Raw genomic sequence first — 18,864 nt, forward strand, 5'->3', positions numbered from 1 at the left:
TCAATAGACTATTTGGGTGAATGGGATGAAACAAATATTGTTAGCTTTGGTGGAAAAAGTTGAGTGACAATCACTGTACTACAGTTAGAAGATGTTTAGTTGAGGGTAATAAGTTTGCAAGAGAGATGAAAGAATTGAATGTTTTTTTATGTTTGATTACAAGGAAAACTGAGAAACAAGATGAATTAGAACATGCACTCGAGATTAAATCTTTGCTGACAAAATTTATGACATCATTTCTGATAATGTACTTGATGGTTTGCCTCTTATGAGAAGTATAAGTCATTTTATGGATTTGATACTTGGAGCTAGTTTGTCTAATAAAGCACCACATAGGTTAACACCTAATGAGAAGATTGAGCTGAATAGACAGGTGCAGGAATTGCTAGAGAAAGGGTTGATCAAAGAAAGTTTGAGTCCATGTGTTGTACCTGTGATATTAACACCTAAGAAGAATGGAGAATGTGCACTGATTCTAGAGCTATAAATAAGATAACAGTGATATACAGATTTCCTTTGCCTCAGATGGATGACATAATGATAGTTTGAGTGGAGCAAAATATTTTACAAAGATTGTTTTGAAAAGTGAATATCACCATATTAGAATAAGAGAAGGAGATGAATGAAATATTGCTTTTAAGACTAATGAAGGTTTGTATCAATGGTTGGTTATGCCATTTGGTCTAACTATATTGCACCTAGTACTTTGATGAGGTTGATGAATGAAGTTTTGAAAAGTTTCGTGGGTAAGTTTGTGATTGTATACCTTGATGACATTTTGATATTCAATAAAAGTAAGAAAGAGCACCTTGAACACATTAGACAAGTATTGTAGAGATTGAAAGAGAAAAAGTTGCTGATTAACTTGAAGAAATGTTCGTTTATGAAATAGGAGATTGTATACCTTGCTTTTGTAATTTTAGCTGATGGATTAAAGATGGACCCTGAATAGGTCAGCGTAATTCTTGATTGCCTATACCTAAGAATGTTGGAGAGGTAAGATCATTTCATGGATTGGAAAGTTTTTACAGGAAGTTTAGCAAGAATTTCAGTTCTATTTGTAATGCTATGACTGAGACTATGAGAGCAAATAAAAGGGATTTCAAATGGACACATGGAGCACAAAAGAGTTTTAAAATATTGAAACAAAATATTGTAGAATTGCCTACACTTGCTTTGCTTGATTTCAGTAAAGTTTTCAAGTTGAATGTGATGCTAGTGGGAGTGCAATTGGAGCTGTTTTGAGTCAAGAAGGAAGACCTATAACTTTCTTTAGTGAGAAATTGAATGATGCTAAGAGAAAATATTGAGTTTATGATCACGAATTCTATGTTATTTTTCAAGCTCTAAAGAAGTGGAAACATTACCTAATACCTAATGATTTTGTATTGTACATTGACCATAAAACTTTGCAGTATTTGTGAAGTCAGAATTGAATCAGATACATATGAATTGGGTTGAGTTCTTGCAAAGTTTTTTTTTTTCATTGAAGCATAAGAGTGGGCAGTTAAATGAAGTTATTGATGCATTGAGCCGAAGAAGAAATTTGTTGATAGAGATGAGAGTTGAGGTACTTGGCTTTGATGACTTGAAGTGTTTGTATGAGACTAATTTGGATTTTGCAGAACCTTGGAAAGTTTGTAAGAAATAGACAGTGAGTGATAAGTGAACTGATTATTTCATTCAAGAGGATATGTTGTTCAAAGGAATTCAATTATGCATACCTAGTGTATCTTTGAGAGAGAACATAATAAAAGAGAAACATAGTGGTGGACTTGTTGGACATTTTGGGGTTGACAAGACTGTTTTACTGATTTCTCAGAGATACTTTTGGCCACAAATTTATAGGGATGCGCAACGAATCGCTTGAAGATGCATAATTTGTCAAATAGCAAAAGGAACTAGTCAAATAGCATAATTTTCAAAGATGACACATTTTATACCTTGTAAGAAGACTTTTGATGCATTGCATGTTGCTGAGTTATTTTTCAAGTAAGTAGTGAGATTACATGGTTTGCCTAAGACTATTGCTTTAGATAGAGACACTAAGTTTACTGGTTATTTTTGGAGAACACTTTCGAAAAAGATGAATGTAGAGTTGAAGTTTAGTTCTACATTTCACCCTTAGAGAGATGGACAAATTGAAGTGGTGAACAAAATTTTTGGTAACTTACTAAGATGCTTTGTTGGAGATAAGCCTGCTAATTGGGATTTAGTCTTGGCACAAGCAGAGTTTGCATACAATAACTTTGTGGAAAGAAGCACTAAGAAGACACCTTTTGAGATTGTTACTAGATTTCACCCTAAAGGAATTACAGAGTTGAGAGAATTGCCTACTAAGACAAGGAGTGCTAAAGCTGAGGACTTTACAATTTTCATGAAGACTTTACCTGAGGAAGTTGAAAGAAATTTGGAAGATAGTAATCAAAATTATAAACGGAGTGCTGATAAAAGGAAGAGACAAAAATCTTTTGAAGTTGGTGATGAGGTTATGATAAATTTTAAGAAGTATAGATTTCCAGTTGGTACCTATAGTATGCTGAAAATGAAGAAGTTTGGAGCTTGTAAGATTTTGAAGAAATGTGACAGTGGAAATGCCTATGAAGTGGAATTACGAGAAGATATGGATATATCGCCTGTATTTAACATTGCAGATATCTTTGAGTAATATGAATTAGAAGATGAGAATGACAATAACCTAGATTATCCTAGAAAGAAAAAAGAAGGGCATTGAAAAGATTCTGAATAGCAGAGTAAGAAAGAGTACCAAAGGAAAGGATTACATGGAATACTTAGTTCAATGGAAAGACAAACTAGTTGAAGATAGTTCATGGATTACACAAGCTGAGTTGGATCTATATAATTTAGGTCAGAATATGAGCAGTGCCTGATGTGGACATCAATTCTTTATTAACCCTAGGTGTTTGATGCAGGAGCATCTTGGGTCATGGAGCAATTTGGCATCAACCAAAAAATAAAATAAAAATAAAAAATAAAAAAAAATAATAATAATATATATATATATATATATATAGTTTTCTGTACCAATCTCTTGTTCGTGAAGTAGTCGTTGCTACTGTTAGTGTCGTGTTGTGCACAGTTAACATGATGACGAGGACCTATCCTTGATCCTCCTCCTAAGAGTGCAAGCCTTGATCGTTTGTATTTCTCGAGTTGTGAACCGTTCTTTGCGGTCTTTGTCTTCAGTGTATTTCATTCTAGCGAGGCATGTTGTTTCTTTTGGCACGGTTTCTTATGTTAACATGACGTGTTGTGAAGTTAGGAGTCGACTCCTAGGACATGTGTGGATCCACCTTCAAGTATGCCTTGCCTTATGTTCCATTTAGCGTCGTTTTGGTTTACTCTTCCTAGGTTGGACCTATAATGTAATTAAATGCTTGACTAGCCTACTTGTGGCTTAGTTGGCTATATAAGAAGCTTGGTTAGAGATAGAAGAGGCAGGGAGTAGATATATGATATATGGAGAAGTAGGATAGGATGTGAATTTGGATTATAACTTAATAAATTCATTGTATATGACCGAAACCCGAAAGGCCTCACAGTCGAACCTATTGACAAACTTCTTTTAAGCTGCCAATTGCTGAGTCTTATGTGGATCATGTTTCCATTGTTTCATGTGATAATTATATTGATTCCGTTTGTAACTCTGAGCAGGGCTTGTGATATATTTAAAGTGTTTTGGCTTGAATTTACCCTGTCCCTGTGTCAAGAATGAATAATGTCTAAGTCATAGTGATTTGAATATACTATACTCTATCATGTGAACATTATGTACTTGTTGATTGCAAGATAGGCAAGTGCTTGCCAGTTTAATAAACCTATTTTCAGACGAAGAGTTCATTTCTCCGAATAATATCTTAATAGCCAACTCATAAACAAATTTAACTAGATCCATATAGATTTGCTAAGGGATATTTTTCCAGATTATATGCTAAACTATATGGGAGCTATATGTTATCATCTATAGGAGCTAGAAATGAATAAGACATTCACAATGAGAGTGAAGGTGGTTTGATTGTTATGTCTTCCTAGTCTAAATTTTCTTGAACATCAAAAACTAAAGCATTTAGATGCATAGATAAGCATTAATAAAATCAGATATGTGAATGTAGAGTCATTTTAATAATACAATAAATGTGGGTAAACAGAATGTAGGGTTGTCACCGAAGTATGATTCTGAAATGTTAAAATATCTCTGTGATCAACCACATATCAACCATCTATTTTTTTTTTAGTCATACCACATCATCAATTTAATGCTTAATGTCTTTGATTTGCATCGAATTAATATTATGATTTGAGTCCACATTTACCTAACATTGAACATAAGGTTTTAATATATGCATGGCATTAGGAATAGGAATGTGGTTTTGATTCATGTGTATACAACACTTTACTAATAAAAAATACAGGACTCAAAAGTAACTGCCAGGGAAAAGGGACACAACTTATTTCCATTAAACTTGAGAGGGTCATTGAACTTGCTGCATAACTTCTATTCAACCCTTGTCTTACTTTGTTCTCCAACAACTCGATGCTAGAACCAAATTTGGTGGTAAAGTTGCTGCGTATCAGAGATAATTTCTTCCTTATTAGCTTCAATGATGTTCTTCTTCTGAAAATGTTTGAGGGCCTTGATCCCAAAGTGTTCTCTAGCACTTGCTTTGACGCTCTAATAAGAGGGGTTGCCTGTTCTTCATTGGATGTCTTAAGGGACACATCTTACGCTCCTATGCTTGTATGCCTAACCATAATTTCTATTGTATTGCGAATGAATATCCTAATAAGATGTTTTGTTGATGTCACAGCTATTATTGGACCCCTTAATGTATTTTTAGACATGTGATTACACACAAACATAGAGAGAATACAAAATATATTTCTTGTCTTTCACATGATAATGCAATCAACTTTGATTTTATAGAGACAAAAATGTAGGTAGAATATATTTCTTGTCTTTCGCATGATAATACAATGTACTTAGATATTTTAGAGACAAAAATGTAGCTAGAAACTTTTAATCTAAAGTGTAGGGTAAGAGTAGGTCTTGGTCATCATCAAACCTATGACAAATAGTGATCCTGCAATGGATGAACTTGTCAAAATCCCCATTTTAAAATTCTAGCTTACTAATTCTTAGTATGATCTACTTGCCATGTCCATGTCCATGTAATTCTTAGTCCTAGTCATCATCAAACGTATGACAAATAGTGATCCTGCAATGGTTGAACTTTTGAAATCCTCATTTTAGAATTGTAGCTTACTAATTCTTAGTTATGATCTACTTGCCATGTCCATGTAATCTAAATAGAGATAAAATGAAGGTTGCTCAATTAGACTTCTGTTTTAGTTTATGGAAGGAGCCACTTGTACTAAAGAGGGAACAATTGATGCGTTTGAGTTACTCCTCGCTTGGACAATGTACTAAGCAGAGAAATCATTGGTCTCCCATTCATTCTCATAGAATGGAGACCAAAAAATAGCTCTTATTGAGGCACTTGTAAACTCTAGTTGATAGAAGGGAGTTTAATATCTTTTTGTAAGATAGTTCTAGATCTATTAGTTTTGGTTTTTGTCAACTTTCAGGGCAAGTAACCTATTTTCTTGTACCAAATAAGTTGGTGAACTAGGAAGTGGGGAGATGGGTGGGTTAGGTTGGAAGATGAGGGAGCGGGAACCCACCCACTAAAGCTAAATTTTGGAAATTCGACATCATAACAAAATACCAATTTGAAAGGTGAAATTAGAATAGAAGAACGCAAATCAGCAAAAGGAAAGGAACAAGAAAATGCAAAAAGAAAATCGTTGGATGCAGCAGATAAGATAAGATAAATTTATTAATGTCCAATAGGAGGTCACAAATGGATCTAAGGGAGTAAAGAGATTATAATAGGCCTACAACCAGCAGTGGGAGCACCAAATGGTGTTCGTGGAAAGAACAAAATAGGAAAACGAAAGGCAAAAAACAAGAAGCAAGGAGACTATAAGAAGCAAGAAGAGCCTAAGTACTTCTCACATGCGAGAAGTACCCCAAAACCGAAGAATACAGCTTGAGGCAAAGGCGCGTAATGGTCTTGGGCTGTCTCGAGGTATTGTTGGTGGTAGGGTGGGGTTGCCGAGTGTACCCATTGCAATGACTCATAGAGATCAAGTGGCTCGTAGAACCGGAGGAAAGGTCATGCGACCTCTTTGTCCCTTAGGTAGGAGACCCAAGAGTGAAGGATGTGATGAGATGGTTAGAATTCTTTCCCAGCAAGCATTTAGACTTGAGAGTGTGAACACAAAGCCATATGGCTTCCTGCAGATAAAATGCAAGGCATTGCTGATCTTTGTATTTGAAGAAATAGGATAGGCACCCTTTGAATAGGCAGTAGAATCTCCCCTTGATCTCATAGTGAATGGGGCAATGAAAAACAAAATGTGTCTCTGACACCACTTCCCCAAGAGAGCAGAGGCGGAAAATCCTATCTTTTTTGACAATCTGTCGGTTCATTTGAATACGAAGCTACTGTGAGCCCACCCTAAAAGATCCCAAAGAGGTGCAGGGGACATGAGTCTTGCAGCGAGTGAGGTACTAAGGGCGAAGAATCATCCTGTTCTGAATATCTATGTATTTGTCAGTGTAAAATGCCATCCTCGGTCGTACCCTCCAGAGGATTACTCCAAGTCATGGTAATGTACTCTCTGTAGGTGTTCGCCTTGACGAAGCTAGTGTGAGCCCACCCTAAAAGATCCGAAAGAGGTGCAGGGGACATGAGTCTTGCGGCAAGTGAGGTACTAAGGGCGAAGAATCATCCCGTTCTGAATATCTATGTATTTGTCAATGTAAAATGCCATCCTTGGCCGTACCCCCCAGAGGATTACTCCAAGTCATGGTAATGTACTATTTGTAGGTGTTCGCCTTGACGAACCTGTTTAGCTCTTATTGAGAGGGAAGGAGTTGAGCCAGGGCATCCAAGAAGAACTGAAAAAGGAAGAAGGGAGTCAATCGAGATCTCGATCAAGCCAAGAAGACCATAGGCCTGCGTGAATCAATAGTGGGCATTGCTTGTAGGATTGGACCCTGTGACTGCCTTGAAAGAGTAATAGGCTAGGAGAGAATATCTATGGTGGCCCTCTGAGGAATGAACGACGCCCCAAAGTCAATGAATAAACCCAACCAAATCAAAGATGGTCCCTAGCTTGAAGGGAAGATCACCGAACTCGGCCAAGATGATACTATTGGGGGTGAACCGATGACATATGATGATGCGCTAAAGAAGAAGTGTTTGGACTCTCTACCAAAGCCTAATTGGACTCTCCACCGAAACCCTATTGGACTCTAGGAGAGAGGGCCTCCAAACAGTAGAACCATAGATGACGGTCGGTCTGACCAAGGAGTCTAGGAGAGACATCTTGGTCATGATGTCATGGAAGTGGTGTTTGAAGCATTGCCGCTCAAGGATAGCTAGGGAGACAAGTCCTTTATTGACCCAAGCTACATGGATGGTCTCAAACTGAAATGAGGCCTAGAGAACTTTACCCTCAAGTAAATATAAGAGGAAGTGATCTCAAGCTCATGTCCTTGATAATAGAAGTGGAGATGAGAGGTCTTCATACAGTTGAAGACCTTCACCCGGGTTTTACCTAGGTTCACAGCTAACTACCTCGCATCACAGAAGGAGGCCAAACGCGGAAGAAGCCAAAAGAACCATGTTGTTGGCAAAAAGAAAAATGGAATCAGAATCCGGTGTGAGTAGCAACTGTCCTCAAGAAGAAAGAAGTCTTGAAGGAAGGTCTCGAGCTCATCAATGTAAATATTGAAGAGAGCGGAGAGAGGGAAACCCTACTTCATCCCAATGGTGCTTTGAATAGGATCCCATAATCCTTATTGAGTCCTAAACGTGCCAACCACACGTTGATACAATCTCATGATATCAATCAATGGAGTCTCTGAGAACCCAATGTCTCTAAGTCTCTAGAGAGGAGGTAGTATTGAAGGGAATGACAAATGAAGGTCCAAAGGAGGTTTTAGCTTGTCGGATGGAGGCCATCTTTAGGCACAACGATGTTGCATGAGCCACACATTGCGTCGTTGTAACAAAACCAATAAAGGGGCAACAAACATACTACCAAGTTGATGAGCTTTAGGTCATTTTGGATAAACATGATAGAATTTTTGTAGACATTCCTCATGGCATACCTCCCCATCGAGGTTTTGAGCATACCATTGAATTGAGGCCAACAACAAGCCTATCATCACCACGCTATATTGCCATCTAGAAAGTTTAAAGATGAGATTGAAAAAACCATTCAAGAACTGCTCGACAAGGGATGGATCTATTCTAGTTCTATCCCCTTTGCATCATCAAAGGTGCTAGTGAAAGAGTGCGGGATGTTGTGCAAGTGTGTGGACTATCGTGCATTAAACAAGAAGACCATCAAAAATAGATACCGTATTCCTAGGATCAACGATCTAATTGATGAGTTGCATGGTGTGGTTTATTTTTCAAAAATAGATCTCTATTTCAGATATCGTCAAATCCACATGCGGGAGCAAGATGTGGAGAAGACAACCTTTCATTGTTACTACAAACATTATGAGTTCCTAGTCATGCCATTTGAGTTAGCAAACACACTAGCCACATTTTAGTCCTACATGAACAACATTTTCATTAGAATATTGCATAAGTTCTTGCTAGTATTTTTTGATGACATTCTTATTAATAGTAAAACTTGGGAAGAGCATTTGAGGCATTTGGATGAAGTTCTTGAGATCATGGAGGCCCAATCACTGTTCGCCAACCAATTCAAAGTGTGAATTCAAGATAACATAAATATTTTTCTTGGGACATGTTATTAGTAGATATGGAGTACAGGTTCACCAAGAAAAGATCTAGGCTATTCTTGATTGGCCTCTGCTTACAACACTCCCTAACTTGCAAGGACTATTTGGATTGTGCTGTTACTACAAGAGATTTGTAAAAGTCTTTTCTCAATTCAAAGTACCTTTAATAGATCTAATGAAGAAAGGTTTTTTTAGTGGAGTGAAAGGGCACAACACATCATCAATCAATTGAAGGAGACAATGAGTACTTGTCTGGTTCTTGCACTACTAGATTTTAGTCAACCCTTCATCTTGGAATGTGATGCATCTGGGGAGGGCATTGGTGCTGTATTGATGCAGGATTGACACCCAATCATGTTTGAATGTCGGAAGCATACTCAAGGTGAGTGATTATACTCCATCTATGATAATGAAATATTGACCATCGTGCACACCCTGACCAAGTTTCGACAATATTTGGTGGGTGCCAAGTTTGTTTCATGTATTGATCACAACAACTTGAGGTACTTCTTGGAATAAAAGGATCTAAATGGGAGAGAAAAAAATGGGTAAGACAAACTTTTGATTTTGATATTGGAAATGTGAAAGGAAAGAATAATGTCGTGTTAGGTCAAGAAAAGTGACCATCTATTCATTATTCCAGATCTCATTTGTTTGGAAGGCACACTTATTGGTGGAGTACAACAAAAAACAACTTTGCATGTAAGCTAATGGATGACAACATTCAAGACGACCAATACAAAGTTTACTACAAGGACCAGATACACTTGGTACCTAAATCCGCATTGAAATAAAAAAATCTTGAAAGAATTGCATGCCTCACTGTTTGCTAGGCACCCAAGATTTCTCAAGACCTATAAATAGATCAGGGAGAGGTTCTTGTGGAAAGGACTTAAGGATGATGTATTGCAATTTGTGCGAGAATGTGTGGCATGCCAACAAAACAAATCCAAACATACATTACCTACAGGTTTGTTACAACCCTTGCCAATATTGGAACAAAAATGGGATAACATTTCCATGGACTTCATCATCGGACCTTTGAAAGTAAATGGAAGGGATTGCATTTTTGTGGTAATTGACAGGTTGACAAAGTACACACTTCTTTGCCATTCCTACCAAGTTCCAGGCCACACAAGTGGCAAAATTATTCTTCCGGGAGGTTTTCCGCTTGCATAGTTTGCCCCAAAGCATTGTGATAGGGACATTCAAGACACAAAATCAACAAAGGATATATCCCGATAGACATTGAATTGCGAGAAGTTTTGAGGTTGATGATCTGGTCTATCTCCAACTCCAGCCGCATAGACAATCATCCTTGAAGGCTCTAGGCAAAGAAAAACTGAGGCCATGTTTCTACGGTCTCTACCATGTAACCCACCGCATAGGTGAAGTTGCCTATGAACTTGAGTTCTCGGAAGGAAGGCACATCCACAATGTCTTCCACGTATCTTTCTTGAAGAAAGTAGTGGGATGAAACATCACTGTATCTGCTGTTATTCATCCTTTTAGAGGGTTTTAATGTATGTATTACCTATGAGTTCATTAATTGTAACTCCTAGATTTTTTTGGGTTTTATTATTTTAGATAATAGGGGTTATATAATGAACTAGGTTGTCATTATATTGTTAAAGTTTTGAGTATTTAAGCTGGTATAAAAATATGGAATTTTCAGCTTTGTATTCTCAATGGAATTTCAATTTGAGTTGGAAAGAATTATCATTGCAATATCTTTTATTTGCTGCATTATATTGTCATATGAAACATTGAAAATATACCATAATCACTTATCAAACAAGCACAAACAAGACAAGAAATTTGGATTTACAAGAATCCACTTGGATACGGTGCTTACAATGGTATTAGAGGGGTTTCTTGCCATCTTGAAGGGTTAAAGTTTCATATGCAGCCACAAAACCTTGGGCACCACATGATATGATGGGTGATAGAAGGGAAGAGATATTTGAGTGATATATATCCTTCTTCAATATGTCAAGAGAGATTTATCTTTCTATTATTTAATTGACGGTCATCAAACGCTATGCAATAATACTGGTTTTGTAAAGAGATAATTTCATAGGATAGCCAAGTGATCTATTTGCAACAAGAGATGGGCCACGAAATGACAAATAAATTGCATCTAGTGATAAAAAGATGAAATTTGAGGTGGAAGTAGACATAAACAGTTCCCAAGAAGTTATTATCAGCACTAATTACAGTTCTGATGTTATGACAACAGTCATAATGCTGACCCTATGCATGAGATAACAACCATTCCATGTGTGAAAGATGGATATATGGACTCTAGTGTTGATACACAAGATTTGGGTGTTAGAAATGAATTATGTGATGCAGATTCAAGCCACAAGAAGTATGATTTTGCAAATCAAACTTTAGTAAACAAGTTAGATAATTCATTTAAGGCATTGGATCCTAGGACAATGACTTGGATGGACATGCAGCTACTTTCAAAGTGGAAGTGTGTGAAGATATTGTTATATCAAGAGTTTCTACTTTCCTTGTTGAGTAATCCTTTGAGGTATATAACATGAGTTCCTTAGTTATTGGTGTGTGCCCATGGTTTGGATGGGTCCAACTGATTGGCTTTACAACTTTTGGCATAGTAATGTTGAGTTCAGCGTTCAGCCGCAAAATTTTGAGGATGTTCTTCTCAGCATGCTTCTATGCAGAGTTTGGGATCCTTCCAGTGCATTATGGCTTTAGATAGAGCTCACTAGGGACTTTTTAAAGAATTTATATAATGAGGAGTGCTTACAGTTTTAGTTTTGATCCTCGTGCATGAACCCTTTCAAATGCATAGTTTAGTTTGCACATTTGTTAGATAGTGTGTAGGACAGTTCAACTTTGTCAACCTTGTGTGTTGCTTCCCTTTAAAATTTCTCCTCTTGCAATGCCAATTATTGGTATTGATTTGTAATGTCCCCTTTTAGGACATTAAGAAATATTTAGGTAATATTAAAATTGCTTATGAGAGCATAATGTATGTTTATAAAGAGGTCAATTCAATATTATAACGTAAGCAAATAAGTGAAAAAGGAGGGATAAGACGAAAAGACAAGAGAAGGTAGTTGAAGGGTCACAACTTTGAGCATTAAAAGAAGGAAGGCATTTCATTTTTGGGCATGCTTGTTTTATTTTTTTGGACTTGGTTTTTGAATTTCTCTTGGAGAAACATTGGGAGAGCTTACAACTTTTTAGTCAGACCTTGGGATAGAAACCTTGAGAAGACGAAAAGACAAGAGAAGGTAGTTGAAGGGTCACAACTTTGAGCATTAAAAGAAGGAAGGCATTTCATTTTTGGGCATGCTTGGTTTATTTTTTTGGACTTGGTTTTTGAATTTCTCTTGGAGAAACATTGGGAGAGCTTACAACTTTTTAGTCAGACCTTAGGATAGAAACCTTGAGGCCATATTTGTTGGATTGAACGTAGATCCAATTCATCATTGTAGTGGATTCAAGGTGAAGTTCATGCCAAGCTTACAAGTTCTTTCTCAGTTTCTAATTTGAGTGTTGTCATTGTATTAAGATTGGATATCTGGTCATGCTATTGTATTCTTGGTTATTATAATACAATAGCAAATATGAAGTTGTTTTAAACTGAGTATTTTAATGAGCGTTTATTGGTTCATTTGTTGGTTTATTTTGCATAAATAATTTATTATATATTTTTGAAGTTTTTTTGCAAAGAATTGGGAAATGTCCAACAGGATATTACATGGTTTGGTTCAAGAAGATTGGATATCTGGTCATGCTATTGTATTCCTTGTTATTATAATACAATAGCAAATATGAAGTTGTTTTAAACTGAGTATTTTAATGAGCGTTTATTGGTTCATTTGTTGGTTTATTTTGCATAAATTATCTATTATATATTTTTGAAGTTATTTTGCGAAGAATTGGGAAATGTCCAATAGGATATTACATGATTTGGTTCAACAAGTAGTTTAAATTATTTTGGAATTGGCATTATAGAGGGTAGTTCATATCAATAGGGACATTACACAGTTTTGCCCTTGGTTTCTAGGTGGACTAGTGTGTTATTTTGTTTTTGAGATTGCTTGGGGCTGAGCAATTTCAAGAGTCGCACTATAATATGCCCTTTTTGAGATGATTTGGTTTATGATTGGATTATCCTATTACTAGCCCGTAGGCTAAGATTGATGTTTTAGAGGTTCCTAGTTGGCAGTGCATGAGGTTTATTTCCATTCCAAAGGTCAAACGTGTTTAGGATTGCTCTTCGTTTGGTTTAGTTTGATGCACTATTTATAGTGACTATTTCAGGAAAAGTCGAGGTTAATAATTATTGCAAGGCACGTGAATGAGTTATGTTTGCAGTGTTGATCCTTGACACCAATGGGTTAATGAAATATTTAGGGACTATTTATAGTAAGTCACCTTATCAAGGAGTCCAATTTATGATTTATAGTAAGCGAGCTGGACACGATAGGTTTGCAGTGATGATCTCCTAGTTCAGTTGGTTTGGCCATTTGATGAGTATTTAATGAGTTATTATCATCAAAGTCATTTTAATGATAAGAAAATATTACAAAATCATAATATAAAGTTTTATGTACACTTCATATCCAATGGGGCCATTTTTCTTCATTTAAGTGACTTAAAGTGCAATTAATTATTTTAATATTTGATGCCCATTTATTGATTCACTTTAGAAAGTGAAAAAGAAAATGTAAAGTATGTTCTAAAATGATTACTCATCACACTACATTTGAGGTGTCATTATTTAAAGCATTCAATCAAGTTGAAATGAAAAGAATTTATATTAATAAAAATGATTTTAAAGTGCACATGAAGGAAATCGACATCTTGAGGAAAATATATAAGGCTTTTGAAGAGAAAAGAGAAGGCATTCACTCATTTTGACAATTGAAGACTTTGAAATTTGTGCTTGTGCTCTTCTCATAGTGAAATAGAAACCAGGGTTTATTGCCATTGGCATTGGAGAATGGAGAATCTTCATTGTTTTAGCATTCTGAAGTTGTGAAGGACCATGTAAAGTTTTTCTGTGAGATTGGCTTCATCCAGAAGTCAGCATTGTGTTTCACTGGAGATTATCTGAAGGGGTTTGAAGAATATATAATTGCTGATCAGAAGTTTAGAGATTAATTCTTGGAGAATACTTGTTGGTTGTGTGTCATTCTTCTTCAGCATGTGGGGTTTATATTGTGCATACTGGGAGCGATGATCTATTAAATTATAAAGGTTTTAGAGAAGATTTTGGTTGACATCAATGAATCCGTTGTTGCTGGACAATATTGAATAATCTGCCATTTTTGGGTTGTACAACCCAATACTATGCAGATCGTACAATCTCCTATGCAAGGCATTTTCTCTCTAAGCTGAGTCGACTTGTATATTTGGGACAGCTAAGTGTCTAATATAAGTTTTCTGCCTTTGTGCGTTGAAGAATTCACCTGCTTCTGCTATTCATCCCTTTATAGGGTTTTAAGGCACGTGTTACATGAGAGCTCATTAATTATAACTCCTACATTTTCTGAGTATTGTTTTTTTAAATAGGGGTTATTTAATGAAGAAGGTTGTCATTAAATTGTGAAAACTTTGAGTATTCAAGCTGGTATAATTATCTAGAATTTGCAGCTGTGCATTTTCAATTCAAATTCAGTTTTGAGTTGGAAAAATAATATTATTGCAATATCTTTTATTTGCTGCATTATATTGTCATGTGAAATGTTGCAAATATACCATATTCAATTATCAAAATAAACACAAAGAAGGCAACAAATTTGTATTTACAAAAATCTGCTAGGAAAGGATTCTTACAAAGGCATTTTACTAAAGTGTTAGATCTAGTTTTGAACAACATTTAGGCTTTCCATTGCGTACATTCATTTATATATACATACATATCCATGCATATAAACATATGTATCATATATGCATACTTTGTATCTTGAAGAATTGAAGTGCAGTTGATAATTTAAGTTTGAAACTTGATGGCTGTGCCTGTAACCATTAACCTTAATGATTATTGCAAATTCGATTTCATGCACATGGAATTTGGAGAAAGTTTATTTACTTTCTGATATGCTTGGAATTGTTAAGAATATTTCAAGAATTGAGACTTCTACAGGTGAGCATATACCATGTCTCGATACAACTATGTGATGCTTTTTCAATTTCAGTTTTGGAGTTACCTTTAAGTCCTCTTTCAGGAATAATTTGAAAAAGATATTCAGTGCATTTTCTTGCTTTTCTCTCTAATATGTAACCAAGAATTTTTTTTGTTAGCTTTGGCTCTTTGAGATCAGAAATATTTTCCTAGAGACTGTTTAGCTCAGTTCTTCCATCTCTAAATGATTATACCTTTATAAGAGATATATGACAGGACCTCTTGTGTAGAGTATTGTTTTAGCCCTGGACAGGCCTCCTTTATACTTTTACAGAAAAAAACATTTTCCTATAAATTCAATTCTTGGGAGAGTGTCTTCTTAATATTTTGTGGTCCATGTTATAGCAAATGTTATTTATAGCAGGGTTAGTAGTGCAATGTTATCAAGCTATTTGCAACAATGCAAATGATGGTGTATCTTGGTTAAACTTCATGTTTGACACCCACATGTAGGTTGGTGCATGACTTGGAAAATTTGTTGGACGTTACAGAGCATTTGGACAATAACAGTGATGTTGACTGTATTCCAGAGTCTCTGTTGGATAGAATCATGGTTAGTCCAAAGATGTTTGCAGACTCTCTTTCAAGGTGTATGTATTCTGAATCTTCATAAGTATATCAATTTGCAAAATAATTCTTTGTTTTGGAAGGTATTTTAAACTTGATTGGAGTTGTTCATAGCTTGTCTTTCAAGATTCATTTTAAGAGACAAAAGCATCTTTCGTATTGTGATTGATTTTGGAGGAAAAAAAATCTAATTTAGATCCTATGGATATATTGACAATCACTGGTAAAATCCTGTCAAAACCCATCATATTTATTTATGTTACAGCAAACCATATATTATTTCAGGACCCAGAAGTTGGTCATGGTCTCAGAAATATTGTTTTTGGGCTTTATGCTTCTAACTTGGATGGTATAATTTTTCCTTCAGCACCAATGAATCTTGTTGAGCACAGAAAACAACTACAGGGATGTTGCTCAAAGGTAACTTCTCAGGGACACTTTCTTTTAATAATCATCTCCATTTGTTCTCCCCCTTTCAGTATTATTCATGGATTTCTTTATCTTCGTGTATATAGGTTGACTTTTATATTGATTTCTTATGATTCTTGTCATTCTATCCCTGTGACTTTTACAAGATGTTTGGTTTGGTTAATTTTGCACCCAAAGAAGGAAAGCAACGTTTTGATCTGGCAGAACGGAATCAAGATGTTAATGATAATGGTATATATTTTTGAAAATGGTCACTAAATCGAATGTCTGTAAGAAATGCTTAGCAGTAAATTTTTCTTTCAGTGACAGGCTTCACCAGTATGGACTGTTCTTTCTGTCATTAATCATTGAATAAAAATATGTTCAATTTACTCACCCAGATTTCCTAAAATGCAGAAACCAGCCACCCTATTCATAATCAGGAACAAAACAAATTATCATCTGAAGATTCTGCAAAACATGGTCCAATCTTGAGGAATCTCTGCAGTGAAACTCACATGCTTGGGGTCAACTGGGATGATATATCTTGGCAGCAACAGGAGGATTGGTTGAGAGATGACAGAAAAGCTGAGTTATTTGCTACTACAAACTTCTTCTCTGTTGCAAAGAATGGTGAAATGCTGCAGCAGAGCAATTCTATTCAGGACATTTCAGTGAGTGGTTTTCAAGAACCAGAATGCTCTATGCCAACAATGCATGTATTTGAGAAACATGACATGCAAAACCCTCAACATTCCCCAGTAAAGAGGTGTGATGCACCTAACGGTCCAATCATAGAGAAAATTCCTATTAACTCTGAAAAAATTGATGAGACTTTTAAAGAGCTTAAAGTTCAACAGGATGATTGTTCAGAGGAATTCTTGGAATTTGACGATTTTATTGAAAATTTATTTGATCAGAAAACAAACAATTCAATAGCACCCTTACACATTAGCATTGTGTGTGGAAATATAGAAGATTCAGCTGCATATTCAGCTGATCAACATGATAATTTTTTACTGGACCGAGGTATTGAAAACACTAACGAAATATATAATGAAAGCAGCATAGCTCAATGTGCAAGTGAGGATGTCTGTGGGGCATTAGTACCAGCAAATTCCGTTAAAGAAAATTTAGAATGCAAAACTGATGGACAAGGCAATAATGGACTGAAGCAGAGGAAAAGATATTGCTTAGATGATTTGATAGCAGATGTGATCACAAGTGAATGCCAATTTCATCAAAAGGCTTTGTTTCATTTTGATCTTGCACCACTTTCCTCAAGTTTAGCAGCTCAAATTTATTCCTTTTATCATCGAGAACCTGTAACAAGTTTCCATTTCAAACAGCTACTTGAAGCATCCAAAGGTAAACAGTGTTCCTTGACCCATCTTTTATGTAAAAGGAATTGAACACAATTCATGTCCACCTTTGTTGTTTGTTTGAAATACATATAATTTTCCTAACTATATTAGATTTTGTTTTGGCTAGGGTTTAATTTGGAATGAAATGCTTTATTTAGTATCTTGGTCATTCTTCAAATACAAGGCTTACAAAATTCTCTATCTTTTTATTTTCATAGAACTTGACAAATGCAAAGTACAGGAGATTTACTTCTAATGAATATTTGATATCTTTCTCAGGTTTGATCAATTCTTTTTCAATTTTTAAAAATATATCATTAGTTAGAGGATATGACTTCTTTTTCAATTTTTATATTTCTGGATTTGGCACACTTAAATCAATCATTGAAATTTTTGAGAAAGAACTCATGTTCTGATTTGCACTAGCTGGAAAAAAAATCTGAGTTTATCATTAGTTAGAGGATATGACTTCTTTTTCAATTTTTATATTTCTGGATTTGACACACTTGAATCAATCATTGAAATTTTTGAGAAAGAACTCATGTTCTGATTTGCACTAGCCGGAAAAAAAATCTGAGTTTAAGTGCTTTCCACACTAACATGCAATCTCAGAAACTCCAACAGACATTAGTTTCCCAACAGGCTGGCAAGGCCACTAACTCTGATATCAACAGCCCCAGAGACAATTCATAAGGAAGAAGACACAGAGAAAAAAAAAGGTAGGTACGATTCTATTCCAAGACATTTGTGTAATCCTATTTGTACATTACTCTTTCTGGAATGTAAATTTCTCAAGAAAAGGAAGCTTAGAATACTATAATTATAGCAAGGCCACTAACTCTGATATCAACAGCCCAAGAGACAATTCATAAGGAAGAAGACACATAGAAAAACCAAGGTAGGTATAACTGGCGGTAGAAAAACACGAGGAACAAATATCCAGTTGGAGATGACGATGCTTTAGCATGAAAGTGACGCTCAGAGGTGACAAATAATGAGAAATGATGATGTTTAAAGAAACATAAGATATGTAAAGTGGCCTGAAGATGGTTTTGATGCGCCCTATATTTGAGAGCTCCAAGGCAATCGTTTTACACAAGCTAGAAATATTTCTTAGACTTTGCTATTTTTTAGGTAACAGGCTTGTGAACTCGCAGAGGTTGGGGCAGGAGGAAGATTGAATGATATATTTTTCGAGCAGTCTTTCATCTTGTTGCATGCATTTGCACTTGGATAACCTGATTTTGGAGAAGACTTGTTCATTTAAACTTCTCTTTCCTCCATTTTTGGTTCATTGAGCTCCAAGTAAGTACTAGGATTCAACTTTGCTTGTATTTCTTACTTGTTTTGCTACAATATTGCATTCTTCGGCTCATTTTTGTCCATTTGTTGAAATGCAGCCCATGTCTTTTTCATTTTGTCTTTAAATAAGTACGGAATCCTTTCATTGCAAATGTAAAAAAATCTTCCACATTTCAAAAATGAAATTGCATGTAAAGGGATACCTT

The 18,864-nt window shown here is 35.6% G+C and overlaps 1 protein-coding gene and 1 long non-coding RNA gene across 4 annotated transcripts in view; one reads left to right on the forward strand and one right to left on the reverse strand.

Annotated features, from left to right (window-relative positions):
- The window catches only part of LOC149534953 (uncharacterized), a 228,990-nt gene that overhangs the window by 116,515 nt on the left and 93,611 nt on the right, over nt 1-18,864 (reverse strand). The gene's annotated exons all lie outside the window — the stretch shown is intronic.
- Nucleotides 1-18,864, forward strand: part of LOC149534954 (uncharacterized) — a 213,763-nt gene that overhangs the window by 102,203 nt on the left and 92,696 nt on the right. For all 3 annotated transcript variants that reach the window (XM_089804695.1, XM_089804696.1, XM_089804697.1), the window contains exons 11-14: nt 15,471-15,607; nt 15,952-16,004; nt 16,160-16,244; nt 16,410-17,360. In XM_089804695.1, the coding sequence (XP_089660821.1) occupies nt 15,471-15,607; nt 15,952-16,004; nt 16,160-16,244; nt 16,410-17,360 (1,226 nt within the window). The remainder of the gene's footprint in view (nt 1-15,470; nt 15,608-15,951; nt 16,005-16,159; nt 16,245-16,409; nt 17,361-18,864) is intronic.

This window comes from Cupressus sempervirens, chromosome 10 (assembly GCF_028749045.1).
Source record: "Cupressus sempervirens isolate cs-2001-9-10 chromosome 10, ASM2874904v1, whole genome shotgun sequence".
Lineage (NCBI taxonomy): Eukaryota > Viridiplantae > Streptophyta > Pinopsida > Cupressales > Cupressaceae > Cupressus > Cupressus sempervirens.